The 21,696-nt window shown below is 37.4% G+C and overlaps 1 protein-coding gene across 1 annotated transcript in view; it reads left to right on the top strand.

Annotated features, from left to right (window-relative positions):
* The window catches only part of PDK3 (pyruvate dehydrogenase kinase 3), a 62,134-nt gene that overhangs the window by 32,800 nt on the left and 7,638 nt on the right, over nucleotides 1-21,696 (top strand). Inside the window, exons 3-9 of the mRNA XM_086618691.1 lie at nucleotides 1,469-1,540; nucleotides 6,859-7,043; nucleotides 8,999-9,088; nucleotides 12,699-12,776; nucleotides 15,499-15,575; nucleotides 16,763-16,864; nucleotides 17,485-17,595. Coding sequence (XP_086474817.1) covers nucleotides 1,469-1,540; nucleotides 6,859-7,043; nucleotides 8,999-9,088; nucleotides 12,699-12,776; nucleotides 15,499-15,575; nucleotides 16,763-16,864; nucleotides 17,485-17,595 — 715 coding nt within the window. The remainder of the gene's footprint in view (nucleotides 1-1,468; nucleotides 1,541-6,858; nucleotides 7,044-8,998; nucleotides 9,089-12,698; nucleotides 12,777-15,498; nucleotides 15,576-16,762; nucleotides 16,865-17,484; nucleotides 17,596-21,696) is intronic.

The raw sequence follows: 21,696 nt of genomic DNA, 5'->3' as shown, positions 1-21,696 counted from the left end.
GAAATGCCACAGTGACCTGTGATAGCTGCAACTGAAACGGAGGGTGGAGTAGCAGCATGTAGTTCTGTAGGAGTCATGTAGACAGCAGTGCTGTCTTAAGCTTTGCTGTAGCTTGAAGATGTAGGGTGGCGTTTCATAGCCGGCTTAAGCTGATCTTAACACAGAACTGCTACCAAAAGAGGTTTTGTTGTAATGTGGGGTTGTCCAAGCTTCAGTGACTGGGGTTAGCCTTATAGGCACTGGTCTTATGCATTCTGTCTGTTGATCTAATGAGTTGCTGCTACTAAAAGGAGAAAGATTTGGTCACTTGTTTGCTACGTTCTTATGCAGGCTCATGGGTATCTTCTCTCTCTTGTGCTAGCTTAGCTGGTTAGACCTTCTATGAGTTGTTTTCATGTGTGAGCATGATTAAAAACCCAAACAGATCTATCTGGCTGGGTGTTTCATCATTGCAGGGAGTTAGAGCTGTTGACACACACATCTGATTAGCATTGATGTTACCATAGTGTAAGTGGCTTAACCAGGAGCGAAGAGAAGTCAAAAAGGACAGGAATCACAGCTCCTTCTGGTGACGTGGAAACCCTACCTTTTATGTGTGATTGAGATCTTGCATGATTCCCTTCAAGAATAGGTCCCAATTCTGTGATCTTCAAAGCTACATCTGTACTGCTAAATGCACCTGCTTCAGGGGGTGATACCTGGTCCTCAGGCCCAGTGCTGTGAGTGGTGCCATTGGATACTGGTGTTGGGCTCATTTCCTACAGAGCAGGCTGGCCATGTTCATGTTGAGTGATGCATTGCCCTAAACCTTCTGTGGGTCCCATGGTGGCACCTCTGTGGCTCTAAGCCTCAGTTAGTATCTCATGTGGCCAAATGTGTGAACTAGAGAGAGCTGTGTTGTGTAAGAGCAGTGTTTTTTACGAAACCAAGGCTGTGTCACGTTGCCTGAGGTACAGTGTGAGCAGATGTGGGAGCGTGTGAAGGGATGTACTTTTCTCAATTACTGTGGTAGGACCATCTTGTGTTAGCACGGCTTTTGGAAGAGTGTTCCCTGGAGCTTTATTTTGGAAGGAAGGCTGGATCGCTTTCTGAGGAATATGGGAGCAAGCTAACATCTGTAGAAAGTGACCAGGAAATCAAGATCCAGGACAAGCTAAACTGCCTGAATTACAAACCTACCTGACGAGAGGGCTTTGCTCCTGTTAACTTCAGCTTGATTTATATAGCAGTTTTTCTTGAATGGTGGACTGTAGGGTCTTAAACAATACTTTTTAAATTCAGTATAATATATTGCAGTTGCTTTCTTTCCCTTTGTTGCAGCGTCTCACTTCGTTTATAGCCTTTGCAGAGAACTGTGTACTATGCTTCTGTTGTTTCAGATGAGGTTGTAGTCTTAAGATTAAAGAAAATCAAAGTCATTTAGGTTTAAATATTTTAACTCCTTCTTTATAATTTTTGCTTATTTCAGGTACATGCAGAGTTTCCTTGAGCTTTTAGAATATGAAAATAAAAGTCCTGAGGATCCTCATGTTCTGGATGAGTGAGTAAATTTGTTTTCTTGTGATTTTCCAGTTAATTTTAAAATAATCTATCTCAATAAACAAGTGGTTTTGTACTATAGGGTAACAGTGATCTTTTGTAGGTAGAATTTGTGCTGCAAAGGCCAGAATTGTAATCTGGAGCAGATTATAGGAATCTTAAGTGCTTTTGAACAATATATTTTGCATTTATACAGTCTGATAGTTTTAAGAAATGGTGTGAAATGCTTCTCCAAGGCTGTATTGAGGGCAACATGCATGTGAGAATATACTTGTGTATCAAATATGTATGACTGAAATGCTATTTAGTATACATTGAGCTTAGTACTTAGTTGTGTATGATATATATTAACACCATTAATACTTTGAATTTTTTTCAATTGGAAAACATTCAATGTGTCAATCATTTTTGTCTAAAAGCTTTTTTAATGAACTTCAATTATTGGTGTTCACCTACCTCATTGAATAATATACTTGTGCTTTGAGAAGATAGGAAAGCTTAGCCAATTTTCTTTGTCAACAAAATCGTATTAAAATTGCCATTAGAATGTTTCCTTGAAATGTATATGCTTAAAACAGAAAAAAACCCCATACAAACAAGCATGTAAGTGAGACACGTGCAACATGTGCATCAGAGACTTAAAACCAAAAAACCTAAACAACCACTCCCCCATGCCCCCCAACACTGAGATCTAAAGTTATCCTGCACTATTTAACAGTAAACTTTGTTTCAGGAGATTACTTCTTGCAGGGTTTTTGTTCCATGATTAGTTTTCTTAGGTGTAGCTTGTGTTTAAACTTGAATTTCTTTTAAGCTCTGGGAATCTTGCCTCATCAAGCAGTGCTGTACAGGAAGTGTTTCATAAAACATCTTGCAGTCCAACAAATGCCTCTGTTTGTGCAAGATGTGGGCTTCGCTGGGCAAAAATGATGTTTTGTCTTCAGTTAGTTTCAGATACATCAATTGCTATGTTATGTTAGAGTAAGTAAGACTTTTATTAGGTAATGCATTTTGGATGTTATGTACTTTTGGTTGTGGGCATGTTATCTGAGATCTTTATATTTTATTTTTTAAGTGTCAAGCAATACATGCAGGAGAAACTCAAGTGCATGAATATCAAATTCCCTGCGTGGCAGCATGTAGAAGGAGCTGTAAGGATTATAGACTGAGTGAATTGTAGTGCTATTGAACAAGGGGAAAGTAACTATTTTCTCAGTGCTAGTCCTAAGCTGGAATACTGTCTTCAGTTCTGGGTACTACCTATTAAGAAATTAAAGCACAGATGGACAGTATTGATGTGAAAGGCATAAGAATTAGGAACTTGGGGAGTTCCACCTCTGAGTGATGTTGAAGGCATTTGTTCAGGCTGGCAAAAAGAAACTGAAGTGCGAGACACTGAAAGTCTTGAGTGTGCTAAAAAAAAGTCACTGCAATAAAGGATGATTGGGTTCTCTAAGTGAAGAAGTGGGGAATTAAAAAATGGCTGATTTTTATTAAAGTTGAGATTGTATACAGAGTGAAAAAGTACAAATAAGTTCTAGTATTAATGAGAACAGACTGAGAAAGACCATGTCAGAAGGCTGTAGAGCATTCCATTTTAAAAGCTTTTAAGACTATATGAGATGGCTTTCAGTGATGTTGTAGGCATGCTTATCCTGTAGTGGACAAATAAGATGAACTTTTCAACTGCCTCTAGCTGTTATATTTTACGATCCTGTGTTTACAGCCTGTTTGCTGATGGCACAAGGATTTCTGTTTGTGACCAGTTTAGCAGTAAGTTTTCCTACTGCTTGACTTAAAGAACATTTTGAGTAGCATTAAATTACCAAAATTTAGGTGTCTGTTGCCTTTTGAGATGGCATAAGCTGTCCTAGACATCAAAGCAAGCCGGGCAAGTGTAACTCAGGTCCTGTTAAGCCCATAATGTCCTGGATGTGCAGATGGAGGCAAGGTGGATGTGTAGCTTCTGGTACCATCTTAGAAGTTGTTTTTCAAATCTTGAAGGGTTTGTAAAATGTGCTGTTCATGTGTACTTTCAAAGAGCACCTACTCCACCCCCTATACTCATGAGTTTCTTTGCTGATTTTTCTCTTTGTGTCCACTCTCATGGGCGGTTGTCGGGGGGAGTGTCCTGGAACTGAGGACAAGTGACTAGTGAGCTGCCAGTATGTCTACAGATAACACACACATGAGAAAGTTAGTAAACAAGATGTAACTTTCCTTTCTGCAGCACTAAAATGAAATAGCGATTTTTAGCAACTTGAAATAAGTAAATATTAGAGTAGATTTGTTTAAGAAGGTGCCATTTTGTTACTTTCAAGTAATCTAAAAAGCTACTTCAGTTAGTTTTGTGCTTAAAAAGTAGCTACACTTTCTAGTACAGAATCTTTCAGAGTGTGAACTTGTATCTGTCTTTCTGGTGATTCTCAGCCACCAGCTAGCACTTCTTTAAAAAAGAGCAGCTAATCCGAAAACTTCTTTGCATATCTTTTCCATTTAAAAGGATTGTTTTTTTCAATCTGCTCATTACTTTCTTGTCTTCAATCTTTCAGATAATGCTATCCATAAAATAGACATAGCAAAAATTCCCTTTGTCTTTGTATTGACTTTCTTATGACTTATTTCCTTGCACTGTGATGATAGATCAAAATAGAATAATATATACAGTCATTAGGAAGTTAAATAACTACTTGTGTTGTGACATTAATTAATTGTCTTTGCAGAAGTCTATAGGCTTAATTTATCTGACAGCAATGGTAACGCCTTGAATGTTCTTTTGTTAATTAGAGAAACCACTGAAGCTCACTTGATTAAAATAGCTTCATATTAATAATTTCTCATCTGTCAAACCAATTGCATTATTTATTGTAGTTTTGAAAATATGATACACTGAATTTTGAAAAAATAGTCGTTGCTAAATAAATTTCAGAGCAATTCTGGAGTATTCTCCCTCTCAGTTAATCCTGTGAGCATTAAAAAATTCCTGTTACGGTCTCCCACAGTTTGAGTACAGTAAAAGCTTGTGTCTTTCAAGGGTGTGTGAGGTAGGGGGGTGGTAAGGAATGAGTGCTAAGATTAGGGAAACGTGTTTTGATTTCTGCTGTGCTGCTTTGAAACCTGTTTATATACTTCATGTGTTTGGTCCTTTAAAAGCATCTGATGGATGGAAACACTTGAGTGCACCCAGTTGTTTTGAAGATAGAACAGGAGGTTTGTCGTATCACTGCAATAATGAAGAATTCCTTTATTGTGTGTATTTGCACACTAAGCTTCAGCTATGATTTGTTGATCTGTAGCAGATAAACCTCCTAGCCCTTTGTTTGCCCTTTGGCATGCTCTGTGCATTTAAATCACTTTAGTAGTGGGATATCAGCGAACAGTTTGCCCTCCTGGAGCACGTAGGCATCATGTTGTATGTACTGTGGATAGTGGAGGTGTTTAAAAACAAATAGCAAAGCTGTCAGCAAATAGCAGTTAGTAGAGAGTGTTGTCAGTTGCCTTTCAGATGTGATTCTAAGTGTGGCTTCTCAGCTCTGTTTTAGCTAGTGTCCTGTTGCTCTGAAACAGAGAAGAAGCATGAGTACAGCCAGGCGCTAGTCTTGTCTCGGAAACTAGCATCAGATCTCAGTGGTTACAAGTCACACAGAAACAAGACTCAATAAACATAAAAATAGTCTACAAACCTTTTAAGCATTGAAAGATTTAAGCTGTCCAAGTCAGCAAGATCAGTAAGTAAGACAACAGTCATTCTGTACTGTGATAGTATTTAGATTGGGGAATCAGGCAGTTAAAACTTCCTCTTTTCTATGCAACAAAATAGTGTTGAAAGACTTACTAAAATGTTTGTTAACACACAGGCAAAAACTGGTGGTTAAACTGTGGATGACGAAAAAACTATTAAAAATGAGTCCTACGTTCCTTTGGAGCTGGCAGTGTAGAGTGGGAGAAATAATTTTGAAAGGGTTTCACTTACTAAGAATGGTGTGGTAAACTATCAAATTATTGTCTTGACCAAGTGATTATGAAGAGGAAGGAAGCATCTGCTTTAAATGTGGTGACTAATTGGTAGTCTTTTTCACTTTTGCTGTTCTTAATGTTCTTTCCCCTGCTCATTGTAGAGGGATTGGTCTAGATGACCTTTAAAGGTCCTTTCTAACCCAAACTGTTCTATGATTCCATGATGCCTTCCTTCGCTGGTGTATATTCTACTTTTGATAAAGATAATTAATACATTTCTTTTCAATGTTCATTATAAATCTAGTGAGAATGTTTTGCTGTTGTGTGTTTGTGTTTTTTTGTTTTAAAGACTCTGTAGAATTAGAGATAGACATAGCTGAAGGAGTCTCCCAGCTGTGCTTTCTTTTGAAAGCTGCATTTCACTGTGTGCTTTTTTTTTAGACAAGATCATGTAATCATTGTGATGTTAGTATTCATTTAATATTAGAGAATGGTAGCAGAGTTGAGTAGTACTGATTGTCCATGTTTAGGCTTTAGAAAGCTATTAATAGTATTTCAAGTATGTACGAGTTTCCACATGGGGGGGAAAAAAGAATGAGCACATTGAAGATCATAGGTGTCCAGCTACCTTGGCAGGAGAAACAAAAATCTTCCAAGCTGTTTCAAAGTAAGTGCGTGCCTGTTAACAGGTGCTTGTTAAAAGTAGTGGAAGTGATAACCTGAAACTTCCCGAGGCAGCAGGGAGAAGAGGAAGTCAGAGCGCGGTTGTATGCGCTCTGCCATCCAGCGGTGCGAAAGGAACCTGAACGGGAGTCACGCTGATTAATAATTAACCTACCCTGATATTCAAACTTAGCAGAGTAGATGCCAGGTAAAGGAAACACATTCAAAAGTGTCACTGCACTAGTTGAGGTGTTGGGAAGAAAGTATGAAGCGTAGAACTCCTGAGGAGTTTATGAAGGGCAGTCAGATTGTTTTTCCTGAGTTTCTCTTCCAGTCTCCCAGCTACCGTTGGTTACAGAGAATAACAGTTACTATGGTGCATATGATTGCAATAAAATAAAATCTTTAGTTCTCCACTAATGATGAAGAGAGATTTAGTTTAAAGGAGTGTTTTGGGGAGAAATAACTTAATTTGAGGCCCCAAATATCTCACAGGTCTCGTGAGAGAGAAGTTGACCAAATATTTCTTTGAACAGGTTTGTTTAGTTACTGACATATTTTTATTTTCTTCCTCTGATAATTTTTTGTTGACTGGGAATGATGGTAAACAGATAAAATGGTTATGCTGTTGAAAACAGAAGTGAGAGATCCAGTTAAATTATACTTTTAACAATCTGTTTCTAATTTTGTTTCCTCTAGCTTTTTAGATGTTTTAATTAAAGTCAGGAACAGACACAATGATGTGGTTCCAACCATGGCACAAGGGGTGATTGAATACAAGGAAAAATATGGCTTTGATCCATTTGTTAGCAGTAACATCCAGTATTTTCTAGATAGATTCTACACCAACCGCATCTCTTTCCGTATGCTTATTAACCAACACAGTAAGTAATTGCTTTTTTCGTCTTTGAGAACTCAGTAGTGTTTGCTTGTAAACCTGAAGCCATAGCTTTGTTTTGTTTTGTTTTTTTTCATATTCATGACTAATTCTTAATATTCTGTGCTAATTATGGTAAAAGATATACTGACACTAGTTAATTTGTTACTTCGCAGTTATCAGAAATTAATGCAAGACACCAGTACGCTTTCTTCTAGAACTGTTAGGCTTTGTCAATGTGACTGTCACTTTTTAATTTTGTTGGCAGATACAGCTTACGCGGTGTTACATGAGGTATTTTAGGTAGTACTAGCATAGCTGTATTTTTCTGCTCACAAATCTCTCAGCATAGTTTGTAGAGCTGACACTTATTTTGTAATGAAATACAAGGATACCATAAATTTTGAATAGGTTGTGCATGATATTTATTTTTATTGTTGATTTTCATCAAGTTGTCTAGACTTTCTTGCCTTCTAAAGGGCTTGAGTACTTCTAACTTAAGTTTTAAATCATGTACCTTGTCTCCCTCTACTTCCTATTCACGATTTATGAATAGATGCTAGAATTAGTTGTCCTTTGTCATTACGTTCTGTTTCATTTGTTGTTGCTAATAAACTTATGTTTTTATATTCGTATTACAGAGTGAAAGGAATTACTTGCACGGCTCCTATTAACCAGTATGTGCAACTGTGCAGAAAGTGATCTGTAAAAGGACAATCTTGTGATCTCTTTTAGTGTATCTTGTACCTTGTAGCTCTAGAGCTTCATTCTCTGCCCAGTATTTGCTTTCGTGAGCTCTTAGAAATTGTAGTGTACTACAGATAACGCAGATGCTAAAGTACTGTAGTGTAAGGTGTTTTGCTGCAAGTTGTGTGTCTTTCCAGTAAACTTTATGTGACTAGCAATACCTTGCTATACATGTTCAAATAATTCCATGTGGCAAAGCACACAAAATGAGATGAATGTGCAGCTTATTCTTTACTTGTACCTGGGCAGACAAATGACAGAAATAAAACCAAGTTAGGTTAAAAGGTTCTCATAGAGAAGTTCGAGCAGTAAAAACATTGTCTTAATAGAATTATTGGGCCGAGTGTTAGCGTAATTTGCACTAGTCCTAAAATATGAAACTGATTTCATTGAACTGAAATGGCTTTTCCTATGGATGCTCTGATTTAACTGGTTGAAACTTAAAACTACTTATAGATGCTTAAAGTTTAATTAACCTTGTACAATTTCTCTATGCTAAGCGATGTTAGTGATCCATCTGTGATGGCAAATATTAATTTTGAAGCAGTGATGAAAAAGACAATTGGAAAGCAGAAACAAGTTTTTATGTAGTCTACATTTCTCATATGTTATTGACAGACTGTTTCTTACAGCGCAGTTCTGCAAAGTGCAGTGTGCCAGTGTATTAGCTCACCATGACTGGAATAGGAAAAGCTTTCAGATCTTGTCTTTTGCTCACCTCGTACTGCATCTGTTTCATATCAGAGCTGACTAACTTGCTAAAATAGCAGGAAATCACTTCTGCAAAAAAGTGTAAAGCCTTCCTACTTCTTTGAGAGCTAAACTCTCGGCGAAGGGTCTGGTGGGTGCCAGATCCTTTTGCAAAGCAGGGAGCATACTGCTGAGAGTCAGGGAGAAAATCAAGTGAGTGAGACCTTTGTGCCAGTGGTGAAATTGCAACTTAAGTGAACGTAAAAGGCTTTCAGTGCTGTCTTAGAGTTCTGTATTAACTAGTCTTAGTTATTAAAAATGAAAAAAAAAAAACCCAAACTAAACCAAACCCAAACAGAGGAGGAGGCAAGTAGTCTTCCTAAACAAGGATTTTGGCAATTTGCTAAAGTATCTTTTTACAAAATGATGCACTATCCAGTAAGTTTCAGATACCATCAGATTTAAACTTTCTGGACTGCTTCAAGTGTAAAAAAACTATTTACTGCTATTTCTTTTTCCTTTTAGCACTTCTTTTTGGTGGAGATATTAATCCTGCTCATCCCAAACACATTGGAAGTATTGATCCTAATTGTAATGTGGCAGAAGTGGTTAAAGGTAGATGAAGTTAATATTTTAATTGATTTAAAAAACCTCCACAACTTAAAATATGCAGGAATATGTCATTGAGATACAAAAGACTGAAGATGATTTAAATTAATTTAATGAAATAAAAAAAAAGAAAAAAAAATGGAAGTTCTGTAGTTGCTCGCAATAAAGCCATGGGCTTATTGAGACTTTCTAATGTCTTAATTATTGAGAATGGAAAAACCTTTGGTATGTTAACAGAACTAAGAAACAAATCAATTTTTAAATAACTTCAATCTGTTCTTTTAAATATAAGATTAAGTGTCTAAGTGTTTTGTTAAACTTTAGATGTTTTCTTCCCTAAAATACTTAGAAGCAGGTTTGTCTGCACTGCTTTTTATCTGATGCTGGCAGTGAAAAAAACTGAGAGTAAGTGAAATTTTCCCATTTCTTTAGTTTAGCCTTTCAGTAAAATGTCCTCAGGCGTACAGATATTCCAGTGAAACCTCCTGTTGTTATGTGCATCTGATCACATCACATCACAGCCTGTTCTCTCTTACACAGAAGACATGTTTGTGATGGTTGTACCTGAATGATCTGGCACAGTCATATTGGAAATTCTGTTTGCTTAATGTTGTGAGTGTTCATATGCTTTCACCATGTTAGTAAGTAGGCATGAGGCAATGGTGTCTGCTTCAAGAACTTGTTTATTGAAGGTTCACACTCTGGATGTATCTGTTTACAAAATACAGGTCTTGCTGTAGGAGTGAATTCCACCTTCTATCCTTCACTGCTGTTTGTGTAGCTGCAAAAGGGGAAAAATGTGTTTCTCCCCTTCGTTTTCCTCTCAGCCTTTGGTGAAGTAAGAGGGAAACCTTTCTTATGTCAGACTTTGACCTGCATGATAACTTGCATTTGTAATTTAGGTGCTTTTAACTATTATGAAAGCTTCTCGGCTTCCAGCTGTTTTGGCTTTAAGGCAGCCTTTTTTCGGCAGCTTTCTTTTCTTTTGGTCTTATTCCAGTTTGACCTCAGCAATGTATATGTTAGAGTTGTGTTGCTTATTTAGATATTCCTTCTAATAGCAAAGTTTGAATCTATTTTGATAATCAAATTCATAGTTGCTGCTTTGGACAGAGGAGTGCGTAGTGTCAGAAGATGTTCAGTCTAGTTTTCAAGCCAGTTGCTAAAACAGATCTTCCACATCTGAAGAAATAATCACTAACAAATGAGGGCATCATAAACAGTATCCAGTGTTGTCTTTCAAAGAAAAAAAATGTCCTTAAAGACAGAGTCTGTCTAGAGTCAAGGTGATTGAGGCCATTTCCTTGTAGAATTGGTGGAGGAGTTAATTTGCATTCTGTATACTGTGCTAGCTCCGAAACGTTCTGGTTCGTCAGCAACATTCTGAGCAATTTGTCAGAGTTAAGATGTTGGGTTTTGGCGCTGTATGTGGCAGCCACAAGCTCTGTATGCCCTTCAAATGTTGAAGAAATGATTTAAACACTCACTTCTTACTTCAAGCAGGCTCCACCGAGTGCTGTGTCTGTAACTGCCTGAGGTGGGTCTCTGTATCTCACTGACTATTCTGCATTAAGGTTTTTGAGCTGGCACCTAAATCCAGGCTTGTTCCTGGAGTTGGAATTTCAGATGTACTGATAGATCTTTCACTCCTGTTGCTACTTACCTCCAGCCATGGCATAAGCGCTTTGAACATTGCAGTCTTTTTTACAGTTTTAGGACTCTGCCAAAGAGTTGACTTTTAGAAGAAGGTAAAATGTAAGACTGTACTCAGACTCTGTTTGACACAGTTTTGCTTGAGGCTGGATGTTTTACTAGATCATGAGGTGATAGTGCCTTGCTGTTCATCTCAAGGGTGTTAGGGTGGCTGCTTCTTGCAGACGGATGAGAGTTCTACATTGAATTTCGGGAGGCTAAATGGATTTATTCAGGCCCTCTTTGTTCTCTCAAGGTTTGCATAGTGGCTGTGTCTGTTCCACATCTGTGTATTGAGTGCTTTTGATTTATTCCCACACAATCATTCATTCACTTTTAGTTTTTTCTCTGCAATAAGAATCCAACTTCTGCCCTCTGGATCCACATCTAATTTTAATTTCTATGATGTAAAAACTTTTTGAAATGTGCTAATGTATTTCTTTCTCCATGTAGATGGCCTTATGGTCATACTGGCTATGTTATCATCTTCAGCTTTTGATGACTGAGTCAAGGTTGTGGCTGTGCTTCTTATGCCCCTTTTTTCTAAAGGACAGGATTACCCCTAAGGACATCAAAAGTTCTGAGATGATCTTAGAATATTGTGCAAGTGTAGGTATTCTTGCATTTGTCTTAAATTATAAACATCCCAGGCCGATTGGGTTGCAGATTGGATATTAAATGGGATTTTGGTGGTCTTACTAGGGCATGTTTTATTGTGTTAATGACAGACCCTTTTAGAAAGTCTTTGAAGCCGACCATCTTGACCAAAAAGATTCCTACTGGATAGCTGATTTTTAGGACACATTCCCAGGACTTGATCAAGAGCATTTCCAGTGTTGATTAGCTCCATTTTACTAGATCTCAAGGAGCATTTGTCAGCCTTCTGTGGTATGTCCAGCCTTGCAGATGTCAGAACAACTGATATAAATTTTTTTTCAGGTAGCAGGGCACATTATAGATTATTTCTGTAGACACCTTGAAGGAGAACAATTATAGGCAACCAGCCCTTTCTGGGGACTAGTGATTTTCCTTTCTTTGTGTTTGTCACGTAGCTCTGGATCTTGGCAGTGACTGTTTTGTTTTGTAGTGTCTCTTTGGACAGGAGGAGGAAGATATATGTAGGGTGAGGTCAAATGCAATTGTTATGGTGTCTTAGCAAATTTCTCTCTGTCTGTCTATGTGCTTGCTCTTAGCCCACACCTATTAGGAAGAAGCCACTTTCGTTAAGGTAGCTTAAGCAATGTAGTTAGAACATCTTTGAGTTTGTGGTTTCTCTTTAAGCTAACACTTGCTGCTTGTTTCTAAAACATTTTTGCGAATGAAGTACCAGTGAGTATTAGAACTACTAAGAAATCTCTCAAACAAAAGATGACAAACTTTCTTGCTGTATTTTGACAATACATAAAGCCTGATTTGGATTATGGGAAGGCTTTTTTTGTTGTTGTTCAGTAGGAAAAAAATGAAGAATGTTAAAGATTCCAGCTTTCCCCCCAAAAGGCCTTGAAAATCAAGTATTGTAAACAGTATCATGTTTGGAAAAACTGAATTTATGGTTGCAATGTCATCTTTTTTTATTTGAGCTGGAAAGAACAAGCATTAAATTGTCATCGGGACATGACAAGTAAGTAGATATTACGGTCGGCCTAAGATCATACCATTCTGGTTTTCAAGCCCTGAACAAAGACAAAAAATAGGTTGTCTTCAGTAATCTGCTTTTATTTATAGAGCTTTAAATAGAATTTGCCCTTTCTTGACAAATGGGCCATGAGCATGCAGAGAAAAAGGGATTAGAATGGATACCAGTTTCACACTTTTAAACTAGTTACTAAAATGAGTGTTCTGCTTCTAGTCTTTCATGTACAGAACGAACTTGGCTAGTCCTGTCTAGATGGCTTTGATAAATCAGTGTTCTGTTGTTTTGTAGATGCTTATGAAACAGCTAAGATGTTATGTGAACAGTACTATCTGGTGGCGCCTGATCTGGAAGTTGAAGAATTCAATGGTAATTGTGAAATTAATTTAATTGAAGTGATGTATGTAAGAAAAATGGTTTCTAATATCTGCGACTTCTAGTTTTGTTAATACATTGTAAGTTGAACTCTGCAGTCCTGTATGCAGAATTACTTTTCTTCTAATGTGTCTAAATAGGCACCTGAATTATAGTTTATCATCATGACATGTTTGTTAGCACTTTGCATTCAGCATCAAGAAGTTATCTGTGGAATTCAGTATCACTTTCAGGAAAATAAAGTGGTCAAGAATCCTCATAACTGGGAAGAAAACACACCTGCCTTCTAACTGATCTTTTAATAGAGCTGAAATTTGTTTTATTTTGAAGCATGCTTGTAAATTCCACTGTCAGTCCCTGCACCAGTGGTGAACTCTTCCGTATAAGATGGCAAAATTAGAAATTTTTATTACGTAGTCTGTGCATTAAGTCCTATCATAAACTTCTCACATAAAAATCTGTTTTAAGTTGATTGCAAAGATGAAAATTGCATGCTACGAAACTGATGAGACAGTCCTTGTCAGTGTATTGACTGATTTTTTTGTTCATCATTTCTATTGACAAAAGGTAGATTTTTTTTTTTTTTTTTTAAGTTAATGTTGTGGTTTAACCCCAGCCAGCAACTAATCACCACCCAGCTGCTCACCGCCTCCCCCACAATGGGATGGGGGAGAGAACTGCAAGGGTAAAAGAGGGAAAACTCAAGGTAAAGACAGTTTTAACTCAGCAGAAGCTGAGTGCACAAGCAAAGCAAAACAAGGAATTCGTTCATTATTTCCCATCGGCAGGCAGGTGTTCAGCCATCTCCAGGAAAGCAGAGCTCCATCACACGTAATGGTTAATTGGGAAGACAAATGCCATCACTCCGTCCCCCTCTTCCTTCTTCCCCAGCTTTATATGCTGAGCATGATGTCATATGGTATGGAATATCTCTTTGACCAGTTGGGGTCAGCTGTCCCAGCTGTGTCCCCTTCCAACTTCTTGTGCACCCCCAGCCTACTCGCTGGTGGGTGGTTTGAGAAGCAGAAAAGACCTTGACTCTGTGTAAGCACTGCTCAGCAATAAGGGAAACATCCCTGTATTATCAACACTGTTTCTAGCACAAATCCAAAACATAGGCCCATGGTAGCTACTGTGAAAAAAAGTAACTCTATCCCAGCCAAAACAAGCATGGTTCAAAAAATAAATTATCTTGAGTGATCCACTCACAAATTTTGGACAGCTGTCTAAACATAAGACTAAGATATTTCCAAACTTCAGCAGAAGAATTGCCAAGTCTCAGAAATAGGTAATGCTTAAAATAGTGAGTGATATAGGGAAATATGTGTTGCTCAAAGTACTGTTTAATATTGTAGAAACACTTCTCTACACAAAGAGATATTGTCAACATTGATGCATTACTACCATCCCTCTCTCCCAAACTCAACGGACCTAACCTTCCCCCCTCCAAAACTGTGGGTTTAAAGCTGAAAGTACTGAATGCTGCAGCAGAGGAATCAATGCAAAACTCATTTGAAGGCCTAAGTAAAAAGATCCAACAGTAAAGAAAACAAGTTGCTGGATCTCAAAAAAAAAAAAAAAAGCAGCAAGGAAAGAATTACTTGTTTCGTTTAAACTAGCTTCTTATCAACATGAGGAAAGTGACTTTGCAAATTAGCTCACAAGAGCAGCAATGACATGTTTTCTACATATACTCTATGCCTCAAACGATGACGAATGTCTGCCTTGGTTTTGGTGATGCGCAAGAGAATTGAGTATGGACTCTGACAAAATTAACGTAATAAACCAGCAAGTTGCCTTGCAACTAATTATGCAGAGCGTTGTTTTAGTCTTTTCCTAGGAGTTTTCACTACTGTGTCTCTCAAAGTAATAACTGGTATTATTATCAGCCCTCAGTGCCAAAAAGGATGAAGTTGACTACAGTGACGTTCTGTGTCCATGTTTGTATCTTCCTGCAATTTATGAAGCAGGCATTTAGAGATTTTTCTTCAATCTGAACTGCTGCTGAGTCTGACAAGCTGTGACTGTATAGTTTAATGCCAGTAGATATTTGAATGTTCAGGGATGACTGCATCTTCAGCACCAAAACTGTCCTGGAATATATTAAATGCAGCTGTGTTATTTCCTGCCAAATCAATTAGCACTCTAGCATTCAGAGTTGTGCCAAGCTGTACACCTCTGCCAAAACACTAACAACAGGACAACAGTGGACAAACAGTTCAGTTATGATTTAGAATAAGAAAACTGTTATATTATTGGAAATATATTTTGAAATATTTTATTAATACTTTACATGTTTTAATTAAGGCAGAATATGTAGTTGTTTTAAGAATAATTAAGCAGTGATTTTTTTTTTAGTTCAAGAATCTTTTTGTGCAGCAAATATTATGCTTAAATATTGTGTGTTAATAAAAATGTTTCCTATTTTAAGTGGGAGAGTTCTCTTAGTTAACATACATTGTCAGTGCTAAAACAACCGCTGCTTAGGGAAGTTACATATAAACAAAGTCTACTGAAATAGATACCTGAAAACATCATCAGAATGTGTTATTTCAGGTGATGGCAATAACTGAAATTTATGTTTTTGCTTCATGGAGCTAATCTTGCACTTGGAAAATTAAGGAAACTTGCCTGCAGTTTTATGTTATTCCTGTAAATAGAAATGCTACAAAATAGTTCTGGAAAAAAAAAAAAGTCATTTTTATTTTTCTTTTAGCTAAAGCTCCAAACAAGCCTATTCAAGTAGTCTACGTACCTTCTCATTTGTTTCATATGTTATTTGAATTATTCAAGGTAAGTTGCGCTTGTTAATGTTTGGAAGGGATTTGTGAGCTTATATTACTGTACTGTTGAGATTCTTTTCAGCTACAGCTCTTAAATGTTATTTCAGTTAAGAGGGTTTAAAAGTGTTAAAAGCTGGACTGACAGCCCTCTCTTATGCTTTTGTGTACTTTTTCTGTGTTTTCCTCCTTCTCCTTCGTGCTTTTTCAGCTGATTAATTTAAAACATTCATGATAGTCTATTTTTGCAATGATGATATATATTCATTAACTTGCAGTTTTCGTAAGCTTGCTTCTTTATTGCATGTTTGACGACTGGTTAGGATTGATGTCTTTTGTTTATTGTGAAATCAGCCTATATGTCTTTGAATAGTGTAAATTACATGATTTGTCTTGGTCTTATTTGTGTTTTCTGAATAATTGGAACAACAGTGAAAATGGAACATGTTAGAGCTATTGCATTCCTTCAGATGAAATTGGTGGTCTCTAGGTGGTGCAATTGAACACTAGAAATTCAGGGGAAAATGCGTTTGGTCAGAGAGAAACTTTCCTAAATAATGGTATTTGGGGTTTGATTTCTGACATTTGTCAAGTGTGTTCATTTAAATTTTCCCCTATTTTGCCATTTGTAACGGCAGAACAGGTGAAAATTTGTATGTTACTTGTGGGTATGTCTTGGTACAAGTCATGAAACGGTATGAAACCAGTAAGTTGTGACTGTAAGTAATGGTAATTTGTAACGGACTGGCAGTGGACCCTGTTAATAGATATGAAGTCAGACTGATAGATGGTGACTTAACAATTATGTGACCCAGGGCTGAGAAAATCAAAGCTTGTTCTCTGTGGTGAACATCGTTATTGGTGTTCTGCAAGGCGAAAGTGAAGGATGTTGTCGTCCTTTATATATAATTACTTGATTTCATACAGAAAAAAATGTATTTCTTGTTTTATGTTGTCCAACACTATATCAGGTAAAATGTATAATGGAGCTCTGCTCTGATGTAAAACTTTAACTGGACAATTCATTGACTTGAAAGCACTTCTTGAATTTGTTTAAATATGGCCTTTTCTGTCTTATATACAAACTTAAGAAAAAGTATTTAGAGTCAACAAAATAAATGCAAGCTCTTAAGTTGTCACAAAAAGCATATATAGTAAAGTTAGAATCAAAGACACTGTTTTTTTTTCTTTCATCTTCAGAATTCAATGAGAGCTACAGTGGAATTGCATGAAGGTAAGAGAGAAGGCTATCCATCAATCAAAACCTTAGTCACTTTGGGGAAAGAAGATCTATCTATTAAGGTAAATGCCTAAAAATAATATGCAGCTTACAAACCTGCTAGGTTTAAAATAGTATGACTTGTGATTTGAAAAGGCAAATTAATTACTGTATCACTTCTGACATTTGCTTCATATTCATTAGAACATAGAATATTTCAGTTAGAAGGGACTACAGTGATCATCCAGTCCAACTGCCTGACCACTTCAGGGCTGACCAAAAGTTAAAGCATGCTATATTAAGGGCATTGTCCAAATGCCTCTTAAACACCGACAGGCTTGGGGCATCAACTGTCTCTCTAGGAAGCCTGTTCTGGTGTTTGACCACCCTCTTGGTAAAGAAATGTTTCCTAATGTCCAGTCTGAACCTCCCCTGACTGATGCAGCTTTGAACCATTCCCACACATCCTATCACCGGATACCAGGGAGAAGAGCTCAGCACTTCCCTCTCCACTTCCCCTTCTCAAGAAGCTGTAGAGCACAATGAGGTCACCCCTCAGCCTGCTTTGCTCCAAACTAGGCAAACCCAAAGTCTTTAGCTGCTCCTTTTAATATTTCTAAAGTCATTTAGATAATGCTGCTTGAGTTTTGCAGGTTTTTTTTCAGAACATAATATTTAAACTCTTTAACTTTTCATTCCTTAGATAAGTGATCAAGGTGGAGGTGTACCTTTAAGAAAAATAGACAGATTGTTTAACTACATGTACTCAACAGCACCCAGGCCTAGTTTGGAGCCCTCGAGAGCTGTGCCTTTGGTAAGCAATTGCAATATGTATTTAAATGTTCCTTTGCATTACTCTAGTTGTATGTTTGCCTTCACTGAGCCTACTGGACCAAGTTTTCTGTTGAAGAAATTGTTTATCATTAGCAATTCTATGCAGGTAAAACATATCGGGGGAAGATGGGTTCTGTTATCATCACTTAGTCTTTGGAGTAGAAAATTGCTTTTCTTTGTCTTGACATTATATTCTTGGAAACAAGCATGTCTGCATAAGCACATATTTTCACAGGTTAACAGACAGGATTTTTAATGCTGTGCTACCGATAAGGTAGACAACCTAATAAGCTCCTCCTTGGTGTGTAAATTACTGTTTATCTAAGTTGCCTGTAATAAATGTATTGAAAAGGTGAGCCGCACTGTCGGAATTATAGCACTTGAGAAAAACCTCCTAGTAATGCACAAGCTTGTATTGAATTTTGAAAATTATTTTTATTTAAGTCATGGACTGTAAAAACATATTTAAAAAAATATTCCCAAACCTCCATGTAATACGAACACTTTTGGTGTATTTCTGTTCAGCTGGAGATATCGCCCATGATATTCTGAGCTGTACCAGGGTCAGATTCCAAACAGACAAAACTTCCCCATAGTTTCTCCTAAGGAAGGAATTATTTCAGTGTGATACAAACACGTAGATACAAAGCAAGCATGACTGAAATTATTATTAGAAGGAAATTATTATTATTATTAAATTATTTCATTAAATTACACATTGGGTCATTGTAATTAAAATGATACAGTCACTGTTCCATTTGACTGGCTTTCAATAAGTAGATTAATACTGATATTGTAATCTTGCCTCTTGTCATCTTTACTCTCTATTGCTTCTGATGCAATCCTTTATCTTCAAGCATGTGGAGAAAAAGTTGATTCTTTGAGAAGTTTATTTTCCCTATTTAGGAACACTCTCACCTAGCATAGATTTCATAGATTTCTAGGTTGGAAAAGACCTTAGAGATCATCGAGTCCAACCGTCCCTAATCCCCATTAAACCATATCGCTAAGTAGATCATCCACCCTATTCTTAAACACATCCAGGGATGGGGACTCAACCACCTCCCTGGGCAGCCTATTCCAGTGGCTGACAACCCTTTCAGAGAAGAAATACTTCCTAACATCCCACCTGAATCTCCCCTGACTAAGCTTATACCCATTTCCTCTTGTTCTATCACCCAACACTAATGTAAAGGGCCCTTCCCCTACCTTCCCACCATCTTTTCTCAAGTATTTGTAGGCTGTTTTCTCAAGTATTTGTAGGCATGTTCTTAAGTGATTTTTTTTTTTTCCTGATACTTCAGTGCTTAAAGTGCCTTTAGGCAGCTAATAAAATGCAGTGCAGAGAGCATGTGACTATTTCTGTTATAAAATAATCAACGGTGAACTGAGGAACCAGTTCAGAGTGGTTCAGAAATAATTATCATACTTTTAGGCTTTTAGCAGAAAGTCTTTATGGTACAGTCTTAGTCCTGTAAGACTTATAGCAGGCTTATAGCATGGTGGTGCATGAGTGTATTGCATTGTTTTCAACAGTGTTTGATGCCACAGTGGTAGGTGTGAAACCCAGTTCTGTATATGCATTGACTTGATATTAGTCCTTCATGGCTCCTAACTCTGCAACACATCTTAATAACATGTTTCAAATAATGATGTAGCTTTTTCATAGAAAATCATCTTGAATGAGATGAGTGATAGGGAACAGACCTTAATTCAAATATAAGCCTTTTTCTTTCTGTCAAGAATGGTAGAATCTTTCTTGATTAATAATCTGCCTTTGTTCTGTCTTTTGATCAGCAATTTACTATATCAGCCTACAAAGATTTCCTGAAACTTGTTCTCACTATAAACTTACACCTTGATTACCAGTTGTATTCACTATTAAAATGTCCTTCCTTTGTGGCTCTCTGATTGTAAAACGTGTTCAGTTGAGGATTGACGCTATTCTCTTCCCACTCCCTCCCCATGCCTCTTTAGCAATGCTTTCCTGTGTTTATTTCCTCATCTTCAAGGCTGCTTACTCTGATTCTGTGGCATTTAAACCTAGTTTTCCTCTGTTGTACCCTGTTTTCAGGCTTGGTTTTACTCTTCTGTCTATGTGTCACTATAGTCAGACCTGCAAAGTATCCCTGTCTTGTGAACCTGGCAGCTTTTGCCCTGTGAGTCTGATGCCTGTGCATGACTGAATGTTGAGACAAGTTGTTAAGCTCTCTTATTTATACACGTGTGCAGAAAGAAAAAAGTCAATAACTGTGAGTCTGCAGCATATCTTTCCACTAAAAGGAAAAAGGACTTCAGCAGTGAAGCTTGACACATGTTATGTATTATGGGCCTAGATCCAGTTATAAAAATAATTATGCTATGCTTTGATTGTCAGTCTAGAAATAAAAATCCTTCAGCAGAAAGGTTCTGCGTAAATCCTCTTCAAAGTCCATACAGAAGGAGAATTCCTTTATTGCTTAGTGCCAAAGATCAAACCACTTAAGAATTACAGTGCTCCAGAAGGTAGGTAGGTAGGTCTGTGCTAGTGTCATTCTTGACTTAGACAATATTCGTAAACTAAATTGCAGTGCAGTGTAAATAGACGTATTTTTCTGTTCTAACTCTCCTTCCCCTTATTATATGATCCCTTATCTTGTTTATGAAACATTCATGGACTTGGGGAGTGGAAGAGAGGGATCTTTGTTGATTGGTGAAAATTCTTTCTCAGTGTCATTGCAAACGTTCTTTAAAAAGTGCTGAGAAACCTTGTTACCATGGCAGCATTTGGATTCTAGCAGGTCTTGTGCTCATCTGTACTGCTGTACACCAGTAGAAACACTGGTGATGTTTAATGATAATTAGGTTTTCTTAGAGAATGTAATGATTCTCTCTCCGGCAGCATTTGTTTATAGTGGGAGAAACATAGCTTAAATTAGGTTTAATTGAACCTGTAGGCACTAGTCACACAGAAACTTAATAGTTTCCTATTTGTATAATGCGTACTGTAATATTTAATGAGAAATTGGCTCTAAAAAGCCTTCTCTTCTCAAGGCAGATGTGCCATCATTGACTATATTCTGTCCTCTATGTCAAGCACAGTCCTGTGTAGTAATCACTTCTGGTTAATCGTCTTTTGCAAAGTCTTGACCTTAACAAGGTACTCATCTGGGATCTGTTGTCTTCATATTTCATGTAAGTTGTCTGGTTTTGGAAAATAACCTGAAGGCAACACAGAAGAGACTGACAGGAAATTTTCAGAAGAGGGAAGTATGAAATAATTATGTGGGCTAGCACAGCGTGTAGAAAAAAAAAAAATATCCTGGAAGAAACAGGAGGCAAACAGAATTTAGGCATGGGCTTTAAGGAGGCATAATGCTGGGGAGAGGAAGGTATAATATGTTTTCAGGATTGCTTGAATACTGCCCTTTACTTGAGCTGTTCCTGGGGGTGTGTGCTATCTACAATTTGCCTTTCAGTTGCTGTGCTTTTTAATTTCTGTAACGTATTTATTGCCTGGTCTCCAGGAAAGATGCAAGTCAGCTTTGGGAATTGTTTTGAGCTCTTGAAAAGACAGTCAAATAACTTCCAGTTTTAGAGATTAAGAAAGAAATGCATCCAGTTTCAAGACCAGATGTTTGAAAGTGATGCAGGTGTCTCTAATCGGAGTCTTTGAGAACTAGGTTTTTAAAGCATGCTGCTGTTTGGAAAAGTGCAGCTGAGCAACTGTTTCAGCTGTGGAAATGGAGACTAGTAACTCTGACAAGCAGTGTGAGTAGAAAAGGGCATCTTGGCATTTCTGTTTCTCATTTTACTCAGAAGAACTGTTAGTCATCAGTGTGAGCAACTCTAACCAATCTGAGATGACTAAATTTAGATTTCTGTAAAAACAAGGCAAAGGGGTCAAAAGATACTGCAGAGATAGTAGGTAACAGCAAGAGAATTTGTGATGGATACTGCAGTACAAAGTTCTTCAACGTTCACCCCGCCCTCAAGGTATTTCCTATGAAGTGATACCACACGTTAGCTGTGTATGATGCTTGCAAGTCATGCTTCTTAGCCTTCTCTTTTTTTTTTTTTGTATCATTTTGTGGCTTTGGTT

This window comes from Tauraco erythrolophus, chromosome 1 (genome assembly GCF_009769465.1).
Source record: "Tauraco erythrolophus isolate bTauEry1 chromosome 1, bTauEry1.pri, whole genome shotgun sequence".
Taxonomy (NCBI): Eukaryota; Metazoa; Chordata; class Aves; order Musophagiformes; family Musophagidae; genus Tauraco; species Tauraco erythrolophus.
Note: the sequence above shows the minus strand (reverse complement) of the source record. Positions and strands in the feature narration are given on the sequence as shown.